The sequence below is a fragment of the Alnus glutinosa genome, chromosome 6, assembly GCF_958979055.1.
Source record: "Alnus glutinosa chromosome 6, dhAlnGlut1.1, whole genome shotgun sequence".
NCBI classification, from domain to species: Eukaryota; Viridiplantae; Streptophyta; class Magnoliopsida; order Fagales; family Betulaceae; genus Alnus; species Alnus glutinosa.
The window spans coordinates 10,707,752-10,731,303 of record NC_084891.1 but is presented as its reverse complement, the minus strand read 5'-3'; the positions used below and the strand labels follow the sequence as shown (position 1 = coordinate 10,731,303).

At 41.0% G+C, this 23,552-nt stretch overlaps 1 protein-coding gene across 4 annotated transcripts; it reads left to right on the top strand.

The window, feature by feature from the left end:
• The first annotated feature begins 572 nt into the window (after nt 1-572).
• LOC133871891 (protein ANTI-SILENCING 1) lies at nt 573-22,169 on the top strand. 4 transcript variants are annotated; one of them, XM_062309348.1, is made up of 14 exons: nt 573-851; nt 1,293-1,475; nt 1,996-2,389; nt 3,464-3,632; nt 3,790-4,610; nt 5,036-5,062; nt 5,321-5,413; nt 5,747-5,825; nt 6,598-6,688; nt 20,478-20,583; nt 20,785-20,901; nt 21,014-21,096; nt 21,196-21,331; nt 21,786-22,169. In XM_062309348.1, the coding sequence occupies exons 3-12, from the start codon at nt 2,039-2,041 to the stop codon at nt 21,062-21,064; spliced, it is 1,905 nt and encodes a 634-aa protein (XP_062165332.1). In that variant the 5' UTR covers nt 573-851; nt 1,293-1,475; nt 1,996-2,038; the 3' UTR covers nt 21,065-21,096; nt 21,196-21,331; nt 21,786-22,169. The 4 variants fall into 4 exon arrangements, with proteins under 4 accessions (XP_062165332.1, XP_062165333.1, XP_062165330.1 ...); XM_062309349.1 differs by lacking the exon at nt 1,293-1,475 and having other exon boundaries at nt 6,598-6,652; XM_062309346.1 differs by lacking the exon at nt 1,293-1,475.
• The last annotated feature ends 1,383 nt before the right edge of the window (nt 22,170-23,552 follow it).

The window sequence follows — 23,552 nt, the reverse complement described above, 5'->3', positions numbered from 1 at the left end:
TGGTTATTTGGATTTGTATTTTGTAATGTTTTGGAGTATGTGGTTATTTACTTATTTGTATTTGTATTTGTATTTTTAATTTTTTTGGTCTTGGATTTGGTTATTTAGATTTGTAATGATTTGGATTTGGTTATGTGGTTATTTGTTTGTGTTTTGGATTTGTATTTTTTTTTTTAATAAATATTTTAGATTTGTATTTAAATTTGTTAATTTTGTACCAAAAGGCAAAATGTCCAAAAATTCTACACAAAACGGGCCCAAAACCCAAATTAAAAAACGGTTTTAAAACTGCCAGTTATTAAGACAATAACCGCTAACCAGTGGTTAGCAGTTGCAGTTGGTAAAATGAAAGAACTGCTTGGCAGTTAGTGGTTTTAACCAATAATCGTCGGTTATAATCGTTTTGTATACTCTTTATTATACTTTAGATTAAAAATAAAAAATTGAAAAAAAGAAAAAAGAAAAAAGAAAAAAGAAAAAAGAAAAAAGAAAAAAGAAAAAAGAAAAAGAAAAAGAAAAGCTTATAAAAGGAGCCACGTACTCACAGACAACGCTAGAATTATCTGGCCTTAACATCTTCCAAGTCGCCCTTACAAATTTGTCCAAAAGCGCGAATATTGATCAAATCGAGGGTAGAAGGGCGTCGTCATTTCCCCAAAGCATTTGGAGGGGGAGGGGGTTGGGATAGAAGGAAGAAGGTGGCCAATATCAATCAAAATCAAATAAAGAACGTACGTCATCAAAAGGTCCGGAGAAAATGCTAGCCCTGAGCGCGACACCTTGCTACCATCGCTAGGGTTTTCGGGTTCAGTGGGAAGAAGGAAAACAGCACTCTTCACTCTCCCAAAACTGTAAGTTTTCCCCTCAAATTCTCTCTTCAAATCTTCTGTTTTCAGTGCGCTTCTGCACTGGCATTGCTCTTCGTACGCTACTCTAGGGTTCGCGAAGGCGTTATTTGTTTTGAGAAAAATTGTTCTTCGTGAAAATCTTTCGGGTTGCTCATTTTTCTAGCGGTTTACATTCGTTTTTAAGGGTTCATTTACTCTTTTGGGCCATTTTGTGCCAGGCTTTGTGGATGTTTATTTTATTTTATTTTTATTTTCAACTAGTTTTGCGGAAATAATGTCTTCTTTTCACCTGGAATTGATTATTTTCTAGGAGAATTTGTTTCCTGGAAGTATCATCCACTTAAGGAAATGGAAGAATGGTTCGCATTATAAATATTCTGGGCTTGTGCGATAATTTGTGGGTTTTGTATATTTCTCTATGAGAGGTATAAAGTGGTGTAGCAGGTTTGCCCAGGAAATCAGGGTTTGTGTTCGTTTCAATGGAAAGAAGCTCCTCAGGAAGTCTACCGAAGGAACACATTCTTTTTATCTACTGCAAGGCGGTTTAAACTCATGGGAAATGCTTTTTTTCTTCTTTGGAAAAATTTGATGCAGCAATATTTTGTTGTCAAATTGGAGTTTGAGGAGGTTGTTTGCTTTACTTTTGATGCTATGGTTATTAAGTCCTTATTAAGTCCAGATTGTTGTCTTCCTCAGAATATAAGCAATAGTGTATAATGCACAAAAAAAAAGAGTAGTATTATAATTGCACATGTACCCGTTTGTATAAGAGCTCTGTTTGTTTTGTTGGAATCTAGTTTATTGCAAAATCTATTGATAAAAAGGGAGAGAATTCAACGGTTCCTTTTTATTTTTTATGAATTCTGTGCACTTGACTTCGGAATTTTTTTATTTTTTTTCTTTATTTTTATTTTTTTATCTTTGTGGGAATTTAGATTTAACACCTGGATGGAAATGATATTTCTTTCAAGTGATTTGGGATTTGGTTTAGAGTTAAGCCTGAACAATTAGGACTATTTGCATCTATGTATTTGCATTTAGTGTATGTTTAATATTTTTGGTTTAATGGTTTTAGTTGCTGCATGTGGATTTCTTTTTATTGGAATGTAGTGTACTTCAAATGAAAGAGTTTATTGTTTTCTCTCAGGTCTTTTTATCAATCTGCTTGGAAAGAGGCCTAGTGTAAGAGTATGGTGGAAGCAAACAAAGTCGTGGAGGACCTTGAATTTAAGTGGGGTGAAAAGAAAAATGCTGGTGTGAAAAAGAAAGATTTCCAGTTTTATCAATCTTTTACTTATGATGGTGTGGAGTATGAGCTTTATGATTGTGTTTATTTGTGGGTTGATGGTGAACCTGAGCCTCATATTGGTAAACTTGTAAAAATAGTGGAGAATCCTGACAAGAAAAAGAGAGTGAAGGTTCTATGGTTTTTCCGCCCTTGCGAGGTGCTAAAGTATCCTGGGGTGGTTGTCGACGCAGCTGAAAATGAATTATTTTTGGCTTCTGGTGAAGGTGCAGGCCTTGCAAATATGAATCCTTTGGTAATTGAATTCTGGAAAGATCTTAGCATTTATCTCTCTTTTTACTGTATATCCACTCCCTATTTCCTTTAGCACTTCTATGAAATAGCCGGTTCTATATTTTTGAAGTTAAGTCTTATTATCAGGTATTAACTAATCTTGTAAAGTCCCCCTTTCCTTGGAAGAGTATTTGAACTCGAGTGTGGCGTTCTTTTTGGACAACGGCCTTAGGGAAAATATTAACTTTGGATAATTTACGAAAGAGAAAAGCTATTGTGGTGGGGTGGTGTTTTTTGCGTAAAAATGTGGGGAGTCTATTGATCATCTACTCGTTCATTGTGAGGTTGCAACAAAGTTGTAGAGTGCGCATTTTCAGTTGATTGGTGTTACTCGAGTTATGCCTCGAAGGGTGAGCGAGACGTTGGGAAGTTGGAGGGGACAATTGGGAAACCTTAATGCTTTGAAAATATGGAGTTTGGTTCCTTTGTGTTTAATGTGGTGCCTTTGGTTGTTCCTTTGTATACTTCTTGTGTACTTAGGGGCGCCTCACGCTTTCATTAATAAAGTCTTCTTACTTATCAAAAAAAAAAAAAGATTGTTAGAGATGAAGAAGATGAAGTTACAGTCCCTTTATGCATGGAGAGTGGCATGGAATAGTTTACCTGTTTCTAATTTTTCTGAGTTTTTTGAATTATGTTCTTTTTCTTTAATTTTGGAGTTCTCTTGTATACTTCCTGTGTTTTAGGGTTGCGCCCCTCTGCGCTTTGAAGGAATACTTATCAAAAAATCGGATATTTTTTTTTTTTAATTTTGGGTGGGGAGGGGGGGAAGATGGATTTACTAGTAGCATAACTCATTAGTAATTTTTTAATCCCGTATATCTCAGCAGTTAAATTTTGGTTCTTCTGATGTGTTGTCACATTTCAACTAACTTAAAAACTATTCGAATTTTTAACATGTATTTATAATTTGACATTTGGTATGACAATGCATAGGAGCTAAAGACACGAATATATATATATATGCCTTGGAGGTGACTAGTATGTTTCAGTTGAAGTAAATCAGCTATTACTAATTGTTTGTCTGATAAATCAGGAAGCAATTGCTGGAAAATGCAATGTTGTTTGTACATCAAAGGACAGTAGAAATCCACAACCTTCAGATGAAGAACTTCAAAAAGCTGACTTTATATTTTACCGTGCCTTTGATGTTGACCACTGGAAAATCCTGGATAAAATAGAAGAAAAAGTAGCTGGGATTGAAGGTATAATTTTTTCTTGCTTTCTTTGCCTGCCTGCTTGTTTGTTTGTTATTTCTTTTATCCTTTTAACTCCTTGACAGTCCCTGTAGTTTCAAATTAGTTGTTTATTGTTCTATGGTTGAACCAACCTCTTATTTGTTCATTAGTTTGTGTGTTGCAGTTAAATGTATGTTTAACAGACCGGCTCTTCAGAAGCCTGGTGTTGTTCTGAATCTTGATTCAGACAAAAAAGGAGTTGGTGGAAATGCTGTAGCAAGTAATGAAACAGAGGTTCCTTCCAAGAAAAACCCATCTAAAGAGCACAAAACTCTATTGACAAATGGAATTTCTGTTGATACTCTAGGGAAAGAACATGCTGATTCAAATGCTTCATTTGTTAAACAGAAAGCTTCACTTAGAGAAAATACAGGCTCAAAACCTTTTCTTGATAAACAGAAATCTTCACTTAGAGAGAATCCTGCTTCTAGCAGAGTAGAAAGTTCTAAAACTAACAATAGGCAGGAAAATATTCCCCGTGACAACACTGCATCTAGGTCTGAAGATGATTCTGTCAAGCGTGAGGGTAAAGTTGGTAATATTCCTGTGACACAGGGCACAGTTGGTAAGGTTGTCAGTGAGGAGAAAGTAAAATCTGCTAAGGATTGTGGTGATCTGGAGGACAGGCCAGCTAAGAGGGCAAAATTTGATAGTTCTAGTAAAGTATCTGATGATAAGAATGAGAAGAATGTGCGGAAGATAAGTGTTGATTTGGATGGTAATGATCCAAAGGCTTCAGCAACTATAACTGCGTCTGAAGATAAACCTAGACTAAAGCTTGCAGAGGTTTCTCAAGGGGCTGAAAAAGGCCCTTCTAAGATGGTGCCTGATGAGAAGACAAAACATTCTAATGGGAAGTTGCTTAAAGCATCTCCAAGACAGTTTCCAGACGTGGACAAAAAAATGGATCACCAAACAATGGAAGTTACCCGAAGACCAGATGCTGTAAGTTGTATCACTTTCTCATGTAAATTATTTTCTTTAATAGGATCCTTGTTTGATAGATTCTTTTTTGCTATTGGATGTTTTGATTGATAAGCTATTTAGGAATAAGGTTGTATCACTTGAATTGTCTTCATCACACACACACACAGACACACATACATACATACATAATATATATATATATATATATATATATATATATATATATATATAATATTTTTTTTTTGTGCCTTTTCTATTTAGCAAATACATGTGTCTTGTCCATAGTCTGGATGCTTCAGGCAATATTATTTATGCCATTGTATTTTGTCATGGGATGTGTTTATGGGTGTGACCTTTAGTGCCTTCTTTGTTGTTCTTTATGTGAAAGTTCTATTCAAGATGACATCCAGTTCTTACAATTCTCATTTCCTACATGTTGACAGGATAGAAGCAAATGGTTCAGGGGACTTGTAAGTTATTCTTTTTCCCTCCAATTGCATATTCCCAAATTTCATTAACTTAATAGTTTTGCTCATGAATCTCAATAAATTTCATATTTGTTGTAGACATGGTTTCATTGTCATAATTCCATATCCTTCTCTCTGACAAGGAGCAGAGAAAGAGGATTTAGTAAGCATTAGAATCTGAAGTGGTGACATCGATGACATTAATTGAATCTAGAGTGCGACAGTTTAGACTAATCTATGAATTTTTTAATACATCGTCAGCCCTGGGAAGAAAGAATGAAAACTGCTAATGAGCAGGGAGCACTGGTTCTTCTTCAAAATTTGGATCCAGTGTATACTTCAGCAGAAGTGGAGGTACTACTCATTCTGGAGCTTTGGTTTTTTTTTTTAGGTTGTATCTTCTTGCTGGGCTTAATGATGATTCTGTGCTTGGTACTGTAATCACTATAGGAAAAAGAAGAATACACCTCTAATGCAATTCTCTTTCTTTGAGAGAGACTTCTTTCTTTTTCTCGGTCATATATTTTACGCAAAATAAATTGTCGTGTTTTTTTAATTGTTCAATCTTTTTAGTTAAGGTGTCCACTTCATACTTTGTTGTTATTTTTCATTTTTTTTCCTTTTTCATTTCTCTCCATTTTGAGAATCTATTATCCTATCTCAATAGTACATTCAACTATTTACCAGGATATTGTTTGGCATGGCTTCAAGGAAAGTTGCACAGCAAAGATGATTCAGCGGACTTCAATTTCTAGTTCTCACTGTGGTATGAAGAAAGATGACGACTGTGTTTGTTAATGATTTTGAAAATTGTATTTTGTGTTTTGATTTGAAACTGTTTTTGATATGACAGAAAGTTGAGAATTGTTCTTGATTGGATCCACATTTGAAAAGTGTTTTTTGTTGAGTCCACATAAGAAAATTGTTTGGTGAACTTTTTGGAAAGTGTTTTGTGTTTTCAAAGAAATAAACACTGATTATATTTATTTTGAGAAAACACATGGTTATCTTTTCAGGCATGGAAGTTGACTTGTCACTTATAAGAAATAAAAATATAAAAAATGGAGAAGTGGTTGTGCGCGACCACCCCAAAGGAGGAGAAGATGGAGGAGAGAGGGGGTGGCTGCGCGGCCACCTCTGTCCTGATGGGGTGGTCGCATTGCCCTTTGTTCTGTTGGGGTGGTCGCGCAACCACCTCTGACTTGAAGGAGTGGCCATGCGGCCACCTCTGTCCTTTTGGGGTGACTGCGCGGACACTATCATCTGGTTGAGGTGGTTGCTCAGCTACTCTTATTTGGTTGGGGTGGCTGCACGACTACTCTGTTCTGGTTGCGGCCATGCGGCTGTTTTGATTTTTGATGTGTTTCGTGTTTTGAAAAGTGTATTGTTTTGTTAAATGTTTACAGAAAATGTATTTTTTGTTTTTGGAAACTGAAAACAGTTTTTGAAAAGTTTAACAAACACAGCCAACAAATGAATTGACATTGTCAGTATTGCGTGTAACACAATCATCATATGGTAGTTTGTTGGTGTTGTAGGTCAAGCTTTCGTTATATTCAAAACAAGGGAAGCAGCAGAGACGGTTGTTAGAAGGTTAGATGAGGGCTGCCTATTACTATCAAATGGGAGGTACTTATGTAACTCCAATTAAACATCAGTGCCTTATATCAACTAATTTTGGTGTCAAAATAAGGACTCATGATTTGCCATTTTACTTTGCCAAAAGATGTTTTTGTGAAGCATGATGTAAAAGTCTCTTGTACTGCTACTAATCCTATAATTTTTTTTTTTTTTTTTTAAGAAAATAAAAATAAATAAGTAATTCAATCTCATTAGAAAAGCGCAGATGAGCACACCTCTAGTACAATAGAAGTATACAAGAGAAACCCCTTACCCCTTATTAGGGAGAGAAGCCTTAGGACTAGCTTTACGTGCCACTACTTGGGAAAACTTACCATCTCCTCTACGTCCAGTGTCTATCTTCAAGGATAAGCAATGGGCTTGAATCTTTTATGTCGTGTGGGGGGAAGAGGTAGTTCTTTTGGTGGTACTCCTTTTCTAGTGGCAGTTCCTTCGGTCTTGTTCCTGGTAACCTCTTATCATCTTGTGATGAATACACTTCTTGTCTAGCTAGCCTTTATCATTGTGGCATTATTGCTTTATATGTTTCCCCATCTGTAGGCCGCCTTGCTTCTGACCAACCTGGATATGATATTAGCTCATCATCTAGTATTTGCTACCTGCGTAATATGCTGAAAATTCCATCTGTGGGTTGTGTTGCTGCTGACCAACCTTGATATGATATTAGCTCATCCACCCAGTATTCGGTACTTGTGTAATACTTTGAAAACTTTGATAGTGGGATAGGCCCTCCAAAACATGTTGGAATTTGAACCTTTTGCTCCTTGAGCTGTCTGCTTAAGCTAACTTAGAGCTTTTAGCTTATAGTTGGTATTTCCTTAAGCTAAGCCAAGTTATAAAAGAAATATCGAAAAAACTTGAAATGCAACGAAGATGAATATGATCTTCTCTGTTGGTGATAATAAAAATGGAGAACAAACGTGACAAGAAGGAAAAACAACAATAGTTAGGGGGAAATGTGCTTTCTGAGAGATTGAGAGAGGAGATTGGTGACTGAGATTTTGAGAGGCTAATTTGAGCTTGTTTGGTTGTTGTTTTGGAAACAGAAAAATTTTCTGTTTCCAAAATAGCAAAACGTGTTTTACTACTGTAGCAAGGCATTTGGCAATCGGTTTTAAAAACAAAAATGACTAAAACACAAAATATGGAAACAGTTCAAAGGTGTTTCCGGAAACAAGTTTATGTTTCCACCAAAATAGAGGCCAAAACACGCGGTCCAACTTAAGTGCCTAGTGCCATGATTTGTGGTTCTAATCTTCACAACTCCATTTTCCTCTGCCTTCTTACAAAAACGCTTCCCCTATTTTCCTTTGTTGGAGCCCTCTTTATTTTCTTTTTGTAACTCACACCAGACCAAAGAGAACGAGAGAGAAGTGTTGAGAGAGAACAAGATGGATTAGGGTTCTTTTGGGAATTGAGATGCGTTGCTTGATGGAGAGACGTGGCTTACTTTGTTGATAATGGTTTTGAATTAATCTATGAATGGGTATTGACAAGTGTTTGTGTGTTGATGAAATTGACAATTTTCGATGTACCGATTAGATGATTTTGTTGATTTAGTTGAATTTAGGGAGTTCCAATAAGTGTATCTAATTTATACCTTGTAATTAAGATGGTCAATCTGTTTTTTTATTTATTTAATTTTATAGATTCCCACGTTAAAATTGCATCATTGGTTACATGCTATTAACATAGTTACACAAAGTATATCACGTAATTTAGTTATAGAGAAGTCATCCACACAAAATTGAAAACAAAAAATATGTAAAAGCACAAATTTGACATCACCCAACCCTTTTGTATTTTATAATTAATTTCTTATTAAGTAGAAACTATTTTGAAAATAATTGTTCAACATCGTAAGCTCTGTTTTTTGTTTTTAGAAACTGTTTCTGAAAACAGTTTGCCAAACAATTATTTAATGAAAAAAAAAACAGAAAATGGTTTTATGATTTTGTTCTTGAAAACAGTTTTCAGAAACCAATTTAAACAAAAAAGAAACCGATTTTCCAAACGAGCCCTAAGAGAGAAGATTCGAGATTGAGGTGAGAGAGAAGGCAACGGTGCATCATAGATAGGGTTCGGGAAAGAGGGTTATATATATAGTATTCAAAATAATGATGTTTTCTCCGATTCATCTCAAGCCAGCTATGTTCTCTCTCGGCCCAGAACGCCGGAGCTGGCACTTCCTTGTTTATCACCGGTCTTCTCAGTGTTGCTGCCCCTTGCTTCTACGGTGGTCTTCCCTTTGGAGCGCCTTCAGTGCCTCCCCCCCCCCCTTGGAGGCACTGATGGCCGTGTCTATCAGGCTTCAGCCCAGGTCACCACCCTTGGTTAGGGATTCTCTCTCTCCTTTGATGGCTCTCCCTCCCCCCTTTGGGTCCACCGGTTCTGCTTCTCTTGCACCTGACCCTGACCCTCTCTCTCTTGCCCCGATCCCTATGGAGGCTGCACCTCCCTCTCTCTCAGTGGCTGGTGGCTTAGAGTTGGATTATCCCGCTGTGGTCAACCCCATCCCTTTGGTTTGCTGCCCTCCTCTCAAGTCCAAGTGGAAGACTGGGAAGAGCTCTCTGGACTGGCTTATGCCGATGTTAGAGGATTCCTGGTACTTTGTGGGTCTCTCCTGCGATGACTCTGTTCATAATCCTTTGCCCCTGTTTTCTGATATGCTGTCTAAGCATGAAGACCAAGGGAAGTGCTCTAGTCCAAAGGTGCATAAAAAAGGTGTTAGAGAAGTTAATGCTCTCTTTTGCTCTGTCAACTATGATGCTCGCAGCGGCAGTGTCTCTCGTGGTAGGAACAAGAGGAGGGCTCTCAGTGGTTCCTCATGAATCCCATATTGATCTCTTGGAATGTTAGAGGGTTGAATCAAAGAAGCAAGCGGTTGAAAATCAGGAACCTCCTCAGGCAGTGGAAGGTTGACATAATTTGTTTGCAAGAAACCAAATTAGAACTTATCTCTAACAGTATCATGAAAAGCTTGTTGGGTTGTCAGTTTGCGGATTGGTGTTTTCTTCCTTCAAGCAGGGCTTCCAGTGGTATCCCCTATTGATGTGGGATAGGAGGGTTGTGGAAAAATTTGAGGTGCTGGTGGGGGATCATGTCGTGGCTTGTAGCTTTAGAAATTGTGCAGATAAATTCTCTTGGGCTTTTGCTGGGGTTTATGGCCCTAACCTTGATCCTCTCCGTAGGAATTTATGGAACGAATTGGCTGGTTTGCTTAGTTTGTGGGATCTCCCTTGGCGCATTGGTGGTGACTTCAATGTCATCCACTTCCCCTGTGAGTGTTCAAGAGCCGCTCGCATTTCTCCCGCGATGGCGGATTTCTCTAACTTTATCTTAAAGCATGGTCTCATGGACCTTCCCCTTACAGGAGGATCATTCACATGGTCCAATCTCTCCTCTCGGTCTGGATTGACAGATTTCTAGTCTCTCCGGTTTGGGAAGCTAAATATCCTGGTCTCTTCCAAAAGAGGGTTCCCTGCCAGTGCTCTGACCACTTCCCCATCCTCCTCGATTGTGGTGATATTCATAGGGGGAAAAGACCTTTTAAGTTTGGGATTATGTGGCTTCAGGAAGACGGCTTCGTACAGAGGGTGAGGCTTTGGTGGGAGTCTTACTCCTTCCAAGGCTCCCCTAGCTTTGTTCTTGCTCAAAAATTGAAGGCACTAAAGGTTGATCTCAAATCTTGGAACGTATAGGTGTTTGGAAACGTGGAATCCCTTAAATTGGCTCGCCTTGAAGAATTGCGTGCAGAGGCTTAGATCCCGAAGAACTTTTGAGGAAAAACTCGATTGCTAGTGATTTAGAAAGAATTATTCTCCAAGAAGAAATCATCTGGAGGCAAAAATTCAAGGTTCTTTGGCTAAAAGCGGGCAACAAATGCACTAAGTTCTTTCATCAGATCGCTAACTCAAACAGAAGATCCAACTCCATAGAATCCTTGTCTGTTAATGGTTCAGTCACTTCTGATCAACCGACCATCAGAGACCGCATTGTTCATTTCTATGATTCTCTTTTTTTCTAAGCAATACAACTGGAGGCCCAAATTGGATGGCATTGCTTTCAACTCCTTATTCTTGGAGGAAGCCGCTCAGTTGGAGCTTCCTTTTGAGGAAAGGGAGGTCCTAGAGGTGGTGAAATCTATGAACCGAGACAAGGCTCCTGGCCCTGATGGCTTTCCCTTGGCTTTTTTCCAAGATTGCTGGGATGTGATCAAATTGGATATCATGAGGGTCTTCACAGATTTTCATGCTTATAACAAATTTGTGAAAAGCCGCGATGCCTCTTTCATTGCTTTAATCTCCAAATCCCCTAAGGCAACCGATCTCGCAAACTTTCGGCCTATCAGCTTGGTGAGTGGTATTTATAAGATCATTGCTAAAGTTCTCGCTAATAGCATGAGCCGTGTTTTGGAGAAGATTATTTCAGAGCCTCATTTTGTCAAAGGTAGACATATTTTGGACTCGGTCCTCATAGCCAGTGAATGCTTGAATAGCCGTATCAAGTCTGGTATCCCAGGGGTTCTTTGCAAACTAGATATTACGAAGGCTTTCGACCACGTCAACTGGAAGTTCTTATTGTACATGCTAAAGAGATGCGGCTTCGGGGATAAATGGGTCTCTTGGATCTCTCATTGCATCTCATCGGCGCGCCACTCAATTTTGGTTAATGGTTCTCCAGTTGGCTTCTTCAATAGTTCTAGAGGGCTGAGACAGGGTGATCCTCTTTCGCCCCTCCTGTTCATTGTTGTCATGGAGGCTTTGAGCAAAATGCTCTCTGGTGCTGTTGATAGTGGTCGACTTATGCTTTTCGGTGGGTTCTAGGCCTCTTGTGATCAACATATCTCATTTGTTGTTTGCAGATGACATATTGGTCTTCTGCGAGGCTAATCTTGACCATCTTTGTTTCTTGCGTGTACTACTAGTTTGCTTTGAAGCTGTCTTTGGTTTAAAGGTCAATTTGGCTAAATCTCTCTTGGTTCCTGTTGGCAATGTGGACAATGTTGCCGAGTTGGCTTCTATCTTGGGTTGCAGGACTTCCTCTCTGCCCTTGAAGTATCTTGGCATGCCCCTTGGGGCACGCAACTAGGCGACGTCCATCTGGGATGATATTGTGATTAAGATGGAGCGTTGTTTGGCCAATTGGCAAAAGTTGTATTTGTCTAAGGGTGCTAGGGTTACCCTCATCAAGAGTACACCCTCCAACCTCCCTATGTATTTCATGTCTATTTTTCCCATTCCTACTCATGTGGCTAACCGTATTGAGAAGCTTCAAAGAGACTTTCTTTGGGGTGGGATAGGCGAAGAATTCAAATATCACTTGGTCAGATGGGACAAGGTTTGCTCTCCGATCTCTGAGGGAGGTTTGGGTTTCAGAAACTTGAAGACTTTCAATTGTGCTCTTCTAGGCAAATGGCTATGGAGTTATGGGTCTGAGCGAGATTCATGGTGGAGAGTCGTGGTGGATTCTAAATATGGCAGCCTAAGGGGTGGTTGGTGCTCTCTCGAGCCGACAGGAGCCTTTGGGGTGGGTGTATGGAAAAAATCAGGAAAGGCTGGGATTTGTTCTCTCGTTACACTAGATTCGTCGTGGGGGATGGCTCCAAGATCAGTTTTTGGCATGATTTGTGGTGTGGTGACACAGCCCTCAAAGTAGCCTTTCTAGCTTTATTTGACATTGCATCGCCTTAAGGATGCCGTTGTTGCGGATAATCTGGAGCGGTTGGGTGACTCATTCCAGTGGAATGTGATCTTCATCAGGGAGGCTCACGATTGAGAAGTGGATGTCTTTGCCGCTTTCTTCCAATTGCTACATTCAGTTAAAGTAAACAGAGACAATAAAGACAGCTTGTGGTGGGTCCCCTCCAAAAAAGGAGTTTTCAAAGTCAAGTCCTACTCCTTAACTAGCATTGGCGGTAGACGCTTTCCCTGGAAAAGTGTTTGGCGTACTCAAGCTCCTCCTAGGGCTGCTTTCTTTGTGTGGACTACGGCTCTTGGTAAGATCCTTACTCAGGACAACCTTAGGAAACGGCATGTTATTGTGATCAACCGTTGCTGCATGTGTAAGAAGACCGAGGAAACTGTGGATCATCTCCTTCTCCACTGCGACGTGGCTTCTGTTGTGTGGAATTCTCTCTTTAGCCATTTCGGTGTGTCTTGGGTTATGCCTAGACGGGTTATTGACTTGCTTGCATGTTGGTGGTCATCTGGCAGATCAAGGAGCGCAGTTGTTTGGAAAATGGCACCTATTTGTATCTTCTGGTGCCTTTGGTGGGAAATAAACAATAGAAGTTTTGAAGACTTGGAAAGAACCTTGGAAGAGACTCATTCTTTGTTCTATCATACTTTGTATTGTTGGACTTCGGCTTATGTCCATCCTTTGTTTATTTCTTTTTCTGACTTTCTCTCTCGCTTTTCTATTTCTAGTTAGGTGTTTTCCTTGTATACTTCCAGTGTACCAAGGGGCGCCTACGCTTTTCTAATAAAATTGATCTCTTACCTATCAAAAAAAAAAATTGCTAACACAGTGGCCTCATGATGCCAACCAGGGGCAAGGAATTTGCTAGGATGAAAGCGGTTAAAGGGCTCGCTAGTGGTGGACCTGGAGATACCACTCCGACGCTCAAGTCAGTAAGGGTAGGCAATAGAGAATTTTAGTAGAGTAAGGATAGGGTCAATTAGGCGTACCACCTGAACCAGGGTCCTACCTCTTATATAGGCCTTGGTGGCTCGCCTTGCCCTCTAAGGTTTCAAGAATTCTCGTCGGTAATCTGTTATTGACGTAACTATTCCTTCCTAGGTTTGTTAGGGGAGGGGGTGCATGGCTTGAGCAGGCTGTTACATGAGCTGACGGGGCCTTTAATCGGCTACTGGAGGTAGTATTTTGGCGAGGGTACGTTCGGGTCCCTGTTGAATTGTTTGGGTCTTCAGGCCCTTTAGGCTTTAGTCGTCTGTCGCTGGTCCTTTAGGCCTCAACATTTGTAATGGTTTTTGGTGGGCCTGCTGATAGCCTGGTCCTCTAAGAGTACCCTAATTCTTTTGAAAGACTTGGGATGATAGTCATTCATCGGAATTTGTTTTGTAGGCCTGTCGGTAGTTCGGCCCTCCAGGAGTCCTTCAATTCCTTTAAATCACTTGGGCTGGTAGTGATTAGTAGGAATTTGTCTTGTGGGCCCTTCAATAGTATGGCCCTCTAGGAGTCCATCGATTCCATTGGTCGGTTAGTGTGCTAATCAAACCATGGGAATATCCAATGTTTTTGTTGGTCCCAGCGGTGCATTCTCTAGGAGTAAGGGGTTGTCGTCTGATTGTCTTTGCAATTTGCGTCTTCGGGCAGTGTTATAAATGTGCGACTTTGGGAACATGATTGGGTGGTTGCGCATTCACGACCAAATTTAATGCTCAAATCAGCGGGGAGGCAATGTAGCAACAAGGCTATCGAATACAAAGGGGGTTTGGCAGTCTTTTAAAATCGAAGGGGGGTTTTGAATTTTTGAACCTTTGAAAAGGGACTTGGGGCTTTGTTTTTCTCCTCCTCCTTTGCATTCAACCCTCTTTGCTATTGCTTTGTGTAGCCATTATGTTTCTCCTCTTTTTGGCACTCGCCATCATTTTTCAGCGTCATGCCGTTCCTTTGGGGAGTCCTATTGTCATCGTTCTGCACAGTGCCTAAAGTTTTGATCTTTTGGTCGCTGATGGTAACTGATTGTATCCTTGCATATAGTTTTGATCTTTCTTGCTTAAACCTCTTATCTTTCGGTTGTTGGTGGTACCGTTCACATTCCTTCTTAAAGTTTCGATCTTTCTTGCTTAAAGATCTGAACTTTTCGGAAATGGCTGATATTGGTAATGGTACTTGGAGTTCCCGTTTTCTCTAGAAAGTTGGCAAATCTCCGGCTCTTTTTTTGTGTACTTGATAGTGTCAAGCTTCAAGTTCCGGCCATGAATGAGAGGAGGGTGGTGGTGAGAGATTACTCAGTGATTGGCCTCCGTGAGGATCACTTTAGGGCGGGTCTACATCTCCCGTTCCCTCATGTTGTCAAGGAAGTACTGGCCCGACTTGGTCTTGCTCCTGCTCAGGTAACCCCAAGGGGCTTGATAATGTACTCTGCCGCTGTTATGTGGTTAGAACTCTTCCAAATTGCCGGTAGGCCCCAACTGACAACGAATGAATTAATGTTCATGTACAAACTTACCCGTTGCAAGGGCGGTAAATGGGGTTTTCATGGTGTTAGAAGTTGTCATTCGTAGCTGTCACCAGGGCTAGGCAAGCTGGAAGGAGTGGGAAGGAAGTTTCTTCTATGTATTGGGTCAAGGCTAAGGGTGTGATTGGTGGCGCCGTCCAAGTCCCTATCAGCTAGCACTGGGGCGTTCTGTCAGAGGAAGGAAGAGCATGCCCTCGCCCCTCTGCCAATGTCAAACGACTGGTAGAGTGGGATATTCAATTGACCCTTAGGAGGACTATTTTAATGAATAGTTGGGTTGACCTTGACTAGGTCCTACAACCATGGCAATTGGAGCAATCCTTGTAATATCATTGGCTTGGACCAATCTAAAGACGAGAAGAAGGCCCTCCAGCAACTCAGGGCTTAGGAAGCTTACAAAAAATCGTTTTTCTCGGGCACGCCTACCACCATGCCTTTGATGGCCATGTCAAGTTGGAAATAGAAGAGGAATTTTGTCGGGTAGAAAAAGTTTCCTGTTGTAAGGATGTAGGCTGTTGGAGAAGTGGGTGGGTATTTGGCCTGCCGTCGAACGGGGCCTCAACTTCTAGGCTGAGGATGGTGGGGGGTGGAGCACTAGGGGCAAAATTCGCCAAGTTTTGCTACTAGTCATACCAAGCCGGTCATGTTTCTGTCTGTTGTGGAAACTGTCGATGACTAGCAGACCTTGGGCGAGGTGGGTGAGGATGTTGAGCAACTTTCCATCGAGACCTCGCCGATGGGCTCATCGGGCTTGGATTCTAAGGATCTGAGCATGTGGGAAGAGGTGGAGTCGGATCCTGAGTCGTCCATTAGGGCGGCTAGTTGCTTTACTGGGTTGAGTTTGCTAGGGGAGGGGGTTCTCTTGCCGAAGGAGGAAGATTCGTCTTAGGGCAGTGACGCTCCGGGCTGCGATTGTTCTCGTTGTCTTACAGACGGAGTGGGGTTTGTTGTCGACGAGCATTATTCGGAGTTCTCTCGTCGGAGGAGGATCTGTCTGAGGGTAGTGACGCTCCAATTACATGGGGTTCTCATGGTTGTTGGGAGTAGTCGTTTGTCGCTGTCACCAAGGACCAGGTGAGTTGGAAGGAGTGGGAAAGAAGTTTCTTCTTTGTATTGGGTCAAGGCTGCGAGTGCTTCAACGGAGACGTGGCTGGTGGTGCTGTCCAAGTCCCTTTCATCCGGAACTGTGGTGTTCCGTCGGATGAACGAAAGGCATGCCCTCACCTTCTCGTCGATGCTGAATGGCGAGTAGAGTGGGCTATTCGATGGGACCAATCTATAGATGAATAACTAGGTCCTACAACCATGGCTTGGACCAATTTATAGATGAGAAGGCCCTATGGCAACTGGGCTCAAGAAGTTTATAACAAATCTTTTTGCTTGGCTACGCCTACTATCATGCCTTTGTCGGCCCGATCAAGTTGCAAACCAAAGAGGAAGTCCTCCGGGAAGAAGCGGGAGAGTTTTCCGCTGGGCCTTAAAGGGGGCCTCAACTTTGATGCCAAGGAAGACCCGGGGGTGGCAGCCCCTCCAAAGAAGCAGCAAAAGGCTCGGGGCCCTAGTGGACAAGATGCTAGTTGGAGTGCTAGGGCAGAATTTGCTAGGTTTTTGCTACTCATGGTTAGACTGAGCAGTTCATGGTTTTGTCTGATTAGAAAATTGTTGATGACTGGCAGACCTCGAACGAGGCAAGTGAAGACGTTGTGCTTCCGTCCTCTGAGACCTTGTCAGTAGGCCCATTGGGCTCATATTATGAGGATCCTAGCATGTGGAGTCGGATCCTAAGCCATTTGATGGGTGGCTAGTTGCTTTACTGAGTCGAGTCTGTTGGGGGAGGGGGTTCTCTTGCTGGAGGAGGATCCGTCTGAGGGCAGTGATGCTCCAGACTGCAATTGTTCGCTTTGTTTTGACGTAGTGGGGCTTGTTGCTGATGAGCATCCGAGCTTCCTACAGTGGTGACGAGTGGTGAAGCAAAGGGTTCTTTGCTCCCCGAGTTAAGGTAGGTGTTGGAGGTGTCCCGGGGCTGGCTAGTCTCCGCATGTGCAAATATTGAGCTTTTACGGGAACAATTGAAGCAATCCAAGGAAACTCAAGAAGTCCTCAAGTTCGAGAATGATAGAGCCTTTCGTCTTGGTCGAGAGTTAGGGTGAGCGGAAAGTGAGGCCCGGTATCTTGATCGTCAACTTGGGGATCTGGAGGCTCAGCGGGTTGAAGTTCGACGCATTTTGCAAGAGATCAAGGGCCAGCTCCAAGGTACAAGTGGGGTGCACCAAATAGACGATTCTCCTTCCCAATAGTCTAGATTGATGCACTAATGGTTTGTTTGTTTGGTAATGGGTTTTGCTACTGAGTATTTGTAGATTTGTAATGTCGAGCTTTGCAAATGGGTTGTGCACCCTTGTTGTGAAGAAAAGATGAACTTTGCGAAAGCTGATGTCTTTAAATATTCATCCTTTCCTCTTTGTTGTTTGGCTAGGAAGTCTTGATTGACTTGGATATTTTTCATTGTTTTGGTATTGACAGTTTCACCTATCAAGGTTTGGCTAAAGGTCACCTTCAACCATTTCTCAAGTTGGCAAGCCTTCCTGGAGGCTCCTGCAGTCTATTCCATATGGTAAATTCGTCTGCCTTCGAAGTGTAAAGATGTTAGAATTGGGAGGCTTTTAGTGCCATGGTTCTCAATTTGTTTCAATGGCTTGCGCAAAGGGGCGTATTCTGGCGGGCTGCTTGCCGCTTGATACTTGATTATAACTTTAGGTTATTTCGAATTTCGAGTGGTTGTTCGAATCAAGTAGTGAGTATCTGGGCCGTTGAGTGGTGTCATTTTAGTGCTTGTTGCGTGTGGGGGACGGTTAATTATGCTGTTAGGCGGTCTCATGATGTCTGCTGCATTGGGAACCATATTATATTTTGCCTCCATTTAAATTCGATACTTATTGAATTGGTGTAAGTTTCAATGAACAATTTTCAAAGTTCAATAAAGTTAGCTGATGGCTATCTTTTCGGTTCACGCATCTTGCATGTATAAAGAGTGGGGCTTGAATATTCTTCCTAATTTACTTGCTTTTTGATTTGTTTCTCTCCTTTCTTTTCTCTTGTGACCGTTCACGGTGGTGCCTTGATGGTATCCTCAGCTTCATAAACTTCTCCGCCTTGTTAATGAATTCTTGCAAGTTTTTCAGGGGCTTTTGGGCAAGTTTTCTCATAGAAGAGCTTTTTGGACATATTTCTCCAAGGAGGGCAGCCGTGACTATGGCTTTGTCTAGTTCATCCACATAGAGTTTCTCATTTAAAATGCGTCATGAAATCCTGAAGGGATTCTGAGTCTTGCTTCAAAGTAAGGAGGTACTTTCTTTGCTTGCGCTGTCGGCGCCCTCCTATGAATTGCATATAGAATTGCCTTTTCAACTCCATGGAGTTGACAGGGTTGGGTTTTGAGCTCCCAAACCACATTTGGGTTGGGCTAACGAGTGTAACCTGGAAAACCTGGTGCATGATCTGGTTTGGAGCCCCGCTTAAGCCCATATAGGTCTGCTATATTTTGATGTGATCTGTGGGATCCTTGGATTTGTTGTATAGATCAAGTTGGGGCACCTTGAACTTGTCGGGGAGTGGGAACTCCATGATATCTCGGGTAAACGACAGATCCGTCTCTTAGGTGGCACCGTCATCGAAGGTGATTGAGCAATTGACCTGCAAGTGTTTTAACACTGCATTGTATTTGCTTAGAGGTCTTTGAGGCCAGAGTGCATTTGGGTGCCTTCGGTTTGGTCACTAATCAATCCAGATCTACCCACCTTCGACTAGGTCGAGGTGCTAGCTTCTTCTTCGTCAGCGTTGTCATTACCCTCGGGAGGCGGGTGTTCATGGCGGTTTCTAGGGGGATTCAGATTAGGGTTGGCAATCTGTCCAGGTGTTTGATTGTTTTCTGGCGGCGATTCATGGTGATGTGTAATCTCAGAGTGTGGATTTGACTGCTGGTGATTGGATTGGACCATGAGATTGATATTTTAGGAGAGTTGAGCTAGTTGGGTTTCTAGGGTGGTGAACCGTTGCTAATAGAGTCCGGTCACTGGAGTTAACAGAGGTGGGAGAGAGAGATGGTGGGTTGATTTGGGAAGTGCTCTGGGTATTCGTTTGGGAATCTGTTTGGGGATTGATTGGTAAGGTGAGATGGAGGTTCATCTGAGGTGTTGAGTGAGGGTTTATTGAAGGCGTAACAAAAGTGCTAGCACCAATTGTCTAGAGAGTTAACAGGGGGCTGGGCAGTGGTTGATCCAGCACAGCAGAGATGCTGGGGTCAAACTAAAAGATTTTAGGGGTGTCCTATGGTTGGATTGGCATGTCTGGAACACCAATGTCGGCTAGTAAGAGTTTCTCGGTCCTGATTTTTGTCATGAGGCCTTTTGTCCCGAGGAATTGAGATTTCACGATGCTAGAAAATTTTTCCCCACATATGGCGCCAATTGTTAACATAGTGGCTGCATGACGCCAACCGTTAACACAGTGGCTGCACGACGCTAACTGGTAACACAGTTGCCACACGATACCAAGTTACCAACTAGGGGTGGGAAATCTGCAAGGATGAAAGGGCTTAGAGGGCTCCATGGTGGTGGACCCGACAATGCCACTCTGACGCTCAAGTTAATAAGGGTAGGCAAGAGGGAATTTTAGCAGAGTAAGAATAGGGTCAATTAGGCGTACCTGAACTAGGGTCCTCCTGCCTCTTATATAGGCCTTGGTGGTTCGCCCTCTCCTCTAGGGTTTCTAGAATTCCTACCAGTAGTTTGTTACTAATGTAGAGATACCTTCCTAGGTTTGTTAGGGTAGGTGGCACATGGCGCAAGCATGCCGTTACGTGAGCTTAATTGCCTGCAGGAGGTGGTATTTTGGTGAGGGTACGTCTGGGTCCTTGTTGAATTGTTTGGGTCGTGAGTCTACCGGCCCTTTAGGCCTTTCAGCCATAGGCCGCCGTCCCTCATAATAGTTTTTGCCGGGTGGCTTTTCTGGCGGGCTTGCTGATAGTTTGGCCCTCCAATAATCTAAAATCGTTTTTATATTTATTTAAAAATAATTTTAATTTTAATTTCTTATTAAAAAAAAAAAAAGGGTCGGGTCGGAAAAAGTCAGAAATCTAATGTACTTTCTGATGCTGACTCCAGCTTTTGTCACAAATTTGAACTAAAATTCGACCGAACCATTGCCTCCCATTTGAAGCCAACATGGGCGGATCAAAACTGGGTTGGCGTCACGTCAGAGGTCAGAATACCGGAAATTTGCACAGCCCTATCTTTATTCACCTTCCCATTGTACTCATATTTCCACTTGTATTTTATCTCACTAGTCTGCCCCTTTTTTGTGAACTGTCATTTTATTTTTTTTATTTTTTATTTTGCCTTGGGCCTGTGAAATTAATTTCTTGATTTCGGAATATGGGGTTCATAAAATTATTACTGGATTTGTTTTTTCTAATGAAAAATTATAAGTTTGCTTGGAATTCGAGGAACAATTTCGCATAGAGAATGCTTACTCATTGATTTCCTTCCCCATTACGTTCTCAATAATTTGCAGGCCTCTTGTTGGAAGTATTGGAACTCCTTGCTTCCCAGAAAAGAAACCAACTTTTTTTGGCCATTTTGTTATTGATAAAGCTAGACATCAGATGCCTCGGGAAATGGTATTTACTCTCTCTCTCTCTCTCTCTCTCTCTCTCTCTCTCTCTCTCTCTCTCTCTCTCTCTCTCTCTCTCTCTCTCACACACACACACACACACACACACAAGCAAACACATGTTTACAGGTAAAAAGCTTTGACTCTGAGGTTGTATTCTTTGTTGCATTGCCCTTTATTTATGTGTTTGGGTGGTTTTATTGCTCAGAGAGAAGCTGTATCTACTTCACATTGTTCTCAGCCTAACACAATTGAATATGAGATGGCCATGGAATGGTGCTTACTGCAGGAAAGATCAGAATTCTCATGGAAAAAGTTGTATAAGGTCTCAACTGATCAAATAATTATCCAATTTTAGTAATGTATTGGAGTTTGCATTTGGCAGTATATACCATTTCCTTTGTTGTTCTTTAACTGGGTATGTTGCAATTCTTTAGCGACAAGAGGAGGAGCTGAAAAAACTAAAGTCCCGCTTCAAGTCCAAATGACCGCTAGTGGCTTTGTGCATATCCTCTTCCTGGTAAGCACTTCCAACACAAAAAGATATTTCTTCCAAGCATTTCATAAGTTTTGTAATTGTTCCATACTTGAATTTATTGGCTCTTGTTGTTCTGTACAGTACCTCCGTTTTTGTTCACGCATTCTGAATCTCCTCTTCCTGAGGCACCGCAAGCAATGGACTTTGCGTTCATGCTTTAATGGTTACCAGAAGTCATCAAACCAGAGGGTTCCTACCGCCTGACTAGAATATATCAGTAATTATTTCCACCATTTTCCTTCTTTCAAACTTTGATCCCTTTTGAGTTGCTTATTCGTTTTAAGTTAGTAGTTACCTTGGTAGAGAAGCTGGTGCCACTAGTATCTTGTCCTTCTGTATTGGTAAACACTTTTTTTTTTTTTTTTTTGTGTGTCTGCATGCATTGTTTCCTCTCTGCTGTACTGGAGGACTTGTTAAAATATGAATGGGGTTTGTTCGTAAGGTTAGCATTGCAAATTTATGGTCATTATCAACTTTTAGAGGATATATGGTTTCCAGTTACATGAAGGTAGCAAAAAGTGATCATAGTTTGTAGAGCCATATAAGGTTATTGTTATTATAGGAGAAATACATATGTTTCTGTATTAATTTTTGAATATTTATCCTTTATTATCAGCTTGTCGAGGATATGGCTCCACTCACACAATAGTAGGCTTTTTATCTTTTGGCAGGTGTCCTGTTTATGAGGATTCAGGCAAATTTTGAGCGTATGTAAATATCCGTTCTGGCTTGTTGGGAATTGGAGATCTTTTTGATGGCAGCTTCTGGGCAAGCTGGTTCACCAATTTCTATACTATGTGCATCATGGACACTGTAAAATGAACATATCTGCCAATTGTATAAATACGTTCAGCAATCAGGTTTACTGCATTACTTCTAATTGCACTTTACCGTTACTAGTTGCCTCCATTTTTAAAAGAGGAATGAAAATATGGAATGGCTTTTCATTTCATTATCAAGCAAAGCAACATGGGTGCTTTTTTGGTGGTTTATTTATTTTTGGTTATGTAGCAACCGTGGTTCTAATCAAATTGCTGGTGCTTAATTTTTGATAATACTGTCTTTTTTTGTTTTTTTATTTTGATAATCCCAGCTGAACTGAGTTGACTGACCTCAATGCTTGGTGGTCGGCCAGGGTTGGTAGGATGGGCTAGGCTTTTATTTAATTTTCAATGGCCATAACGTACACCACGCACCAAAAAATTAACAAAGAAAGGGAGGGGAAAATGAGGAATTACTTGTAGAACGATTAAAAAATGGCAACGAGGCAGTAAAAGAGAAGAGGTGATGTGTGAGAATGAGAATGAGAATGGCAGTGAAAAAAAGATGTTTGAGTTTGAGCATGTGTGATGGCGTGACTGAGCGACAATTGAGGGAGTAAGGGTCGAGTATGTGGAATGGCATAAATAGTGTTAGGGTAAAAATTACAAAATAAGTCTTTATATATATTTTAGCAATGTATTATTTTTTTAAAACTAATAAACTAGGCTCTTCTTAGGTTAGGTTGGAAAATCGATCTCCTAACAGCATTTGAATCGGCTTATGCCTCGTTTATCTAAATTCTAGCTAAAAAATTGACCTTTTCTATTTTAACTACCAATTTTTCAAAAATACCATATATCCGCTTATTTAAAATATCTCTATTTGATTAAAAATAATCTTTTATTCATTTTTTTTTTTTTTAATTTGTAAAAATGTAGTCTGATCTCTCTCTCTCTCTCTCTCTCTCTCTCTCTCTCTCTCAGGTGCGAACCATGCTTGTCGCTGTGCTCGCCATTGCCCCTCGTCAGCTTTCCATTGTTGTTTTGCTCGTCGCTCATGGTTGCTAATCTTGCTTGTGTCACTGGTGTTGTAGCTCATTTTAGTTTTAGAGTAAGGAATACAATAATGGGGAGGGGTAGTTTTGGGGGGTTGTATCTAAATTTTAGAGAGAGGGGAAATGTAGCTAACCGGATGTGAATTGAGCTAAAATCAACTTCTTATTCGAACCTAGTTAAAGTCCACCCCTAAACCAACCTATTGGAAAACTAATAAGATTTGGTCTACCTCGGACCAGTGTATGCGCGAGTTGGGTTGGCGTATTGCGCAGTGAATACTATTGGATAGTTTGGAGGGAGATGAGAGGATGGGGAAGGAGAATAGAGGAGAGAGAAAATAGGTATTTAATCTTTAGTTTGGATGTTTTATGGGAAGGGAGAGGGCAATAGGTATTCATATTCTGGTTTGGTTGCTGGCTTGGAAGGAGGCCAAAGGATAATAGAGAAAGATAAGTAATAGGGGCTTGTTTGTAAATAGTTAAAGTTTAATTAATTATTAAAGGTGAAAAGGAAAAGTTCAAACTATAGTTATTTGGTATTCATTTCAAATCCTTCCAATTTTTGGGAATTGAAAATGTGTTTTGAGGGGGTATTGTATCGTCTCTCCAAATTCTTTTACCT

Excerpts from the sequence above, each read along its gene's own strand:
- LOC133871891 (XM_062309346.1), top strand. The coding sequence starts at position 2,039 with ATGGTGGAAGCAAACAAAGTCGTGGAGGACCTTGAATTTAAGTGGGGT. Across the intron at positions 5,826-6,597 it reads AATTTCTAGTTCTCACTGTG|GTCAAGCTTTCGTTATATTC; the intron begins GTATGAAGAAAG and ends TTGGTGTTGTAG. Across the intron at positions 20,902-21,013 it reads CATGGAAAAAGTTGTATAAG|CGACAAGAGGAGGAGCTGAA; the intron begins GTCTCAACTGAT and ends GCAATTCTTTAG.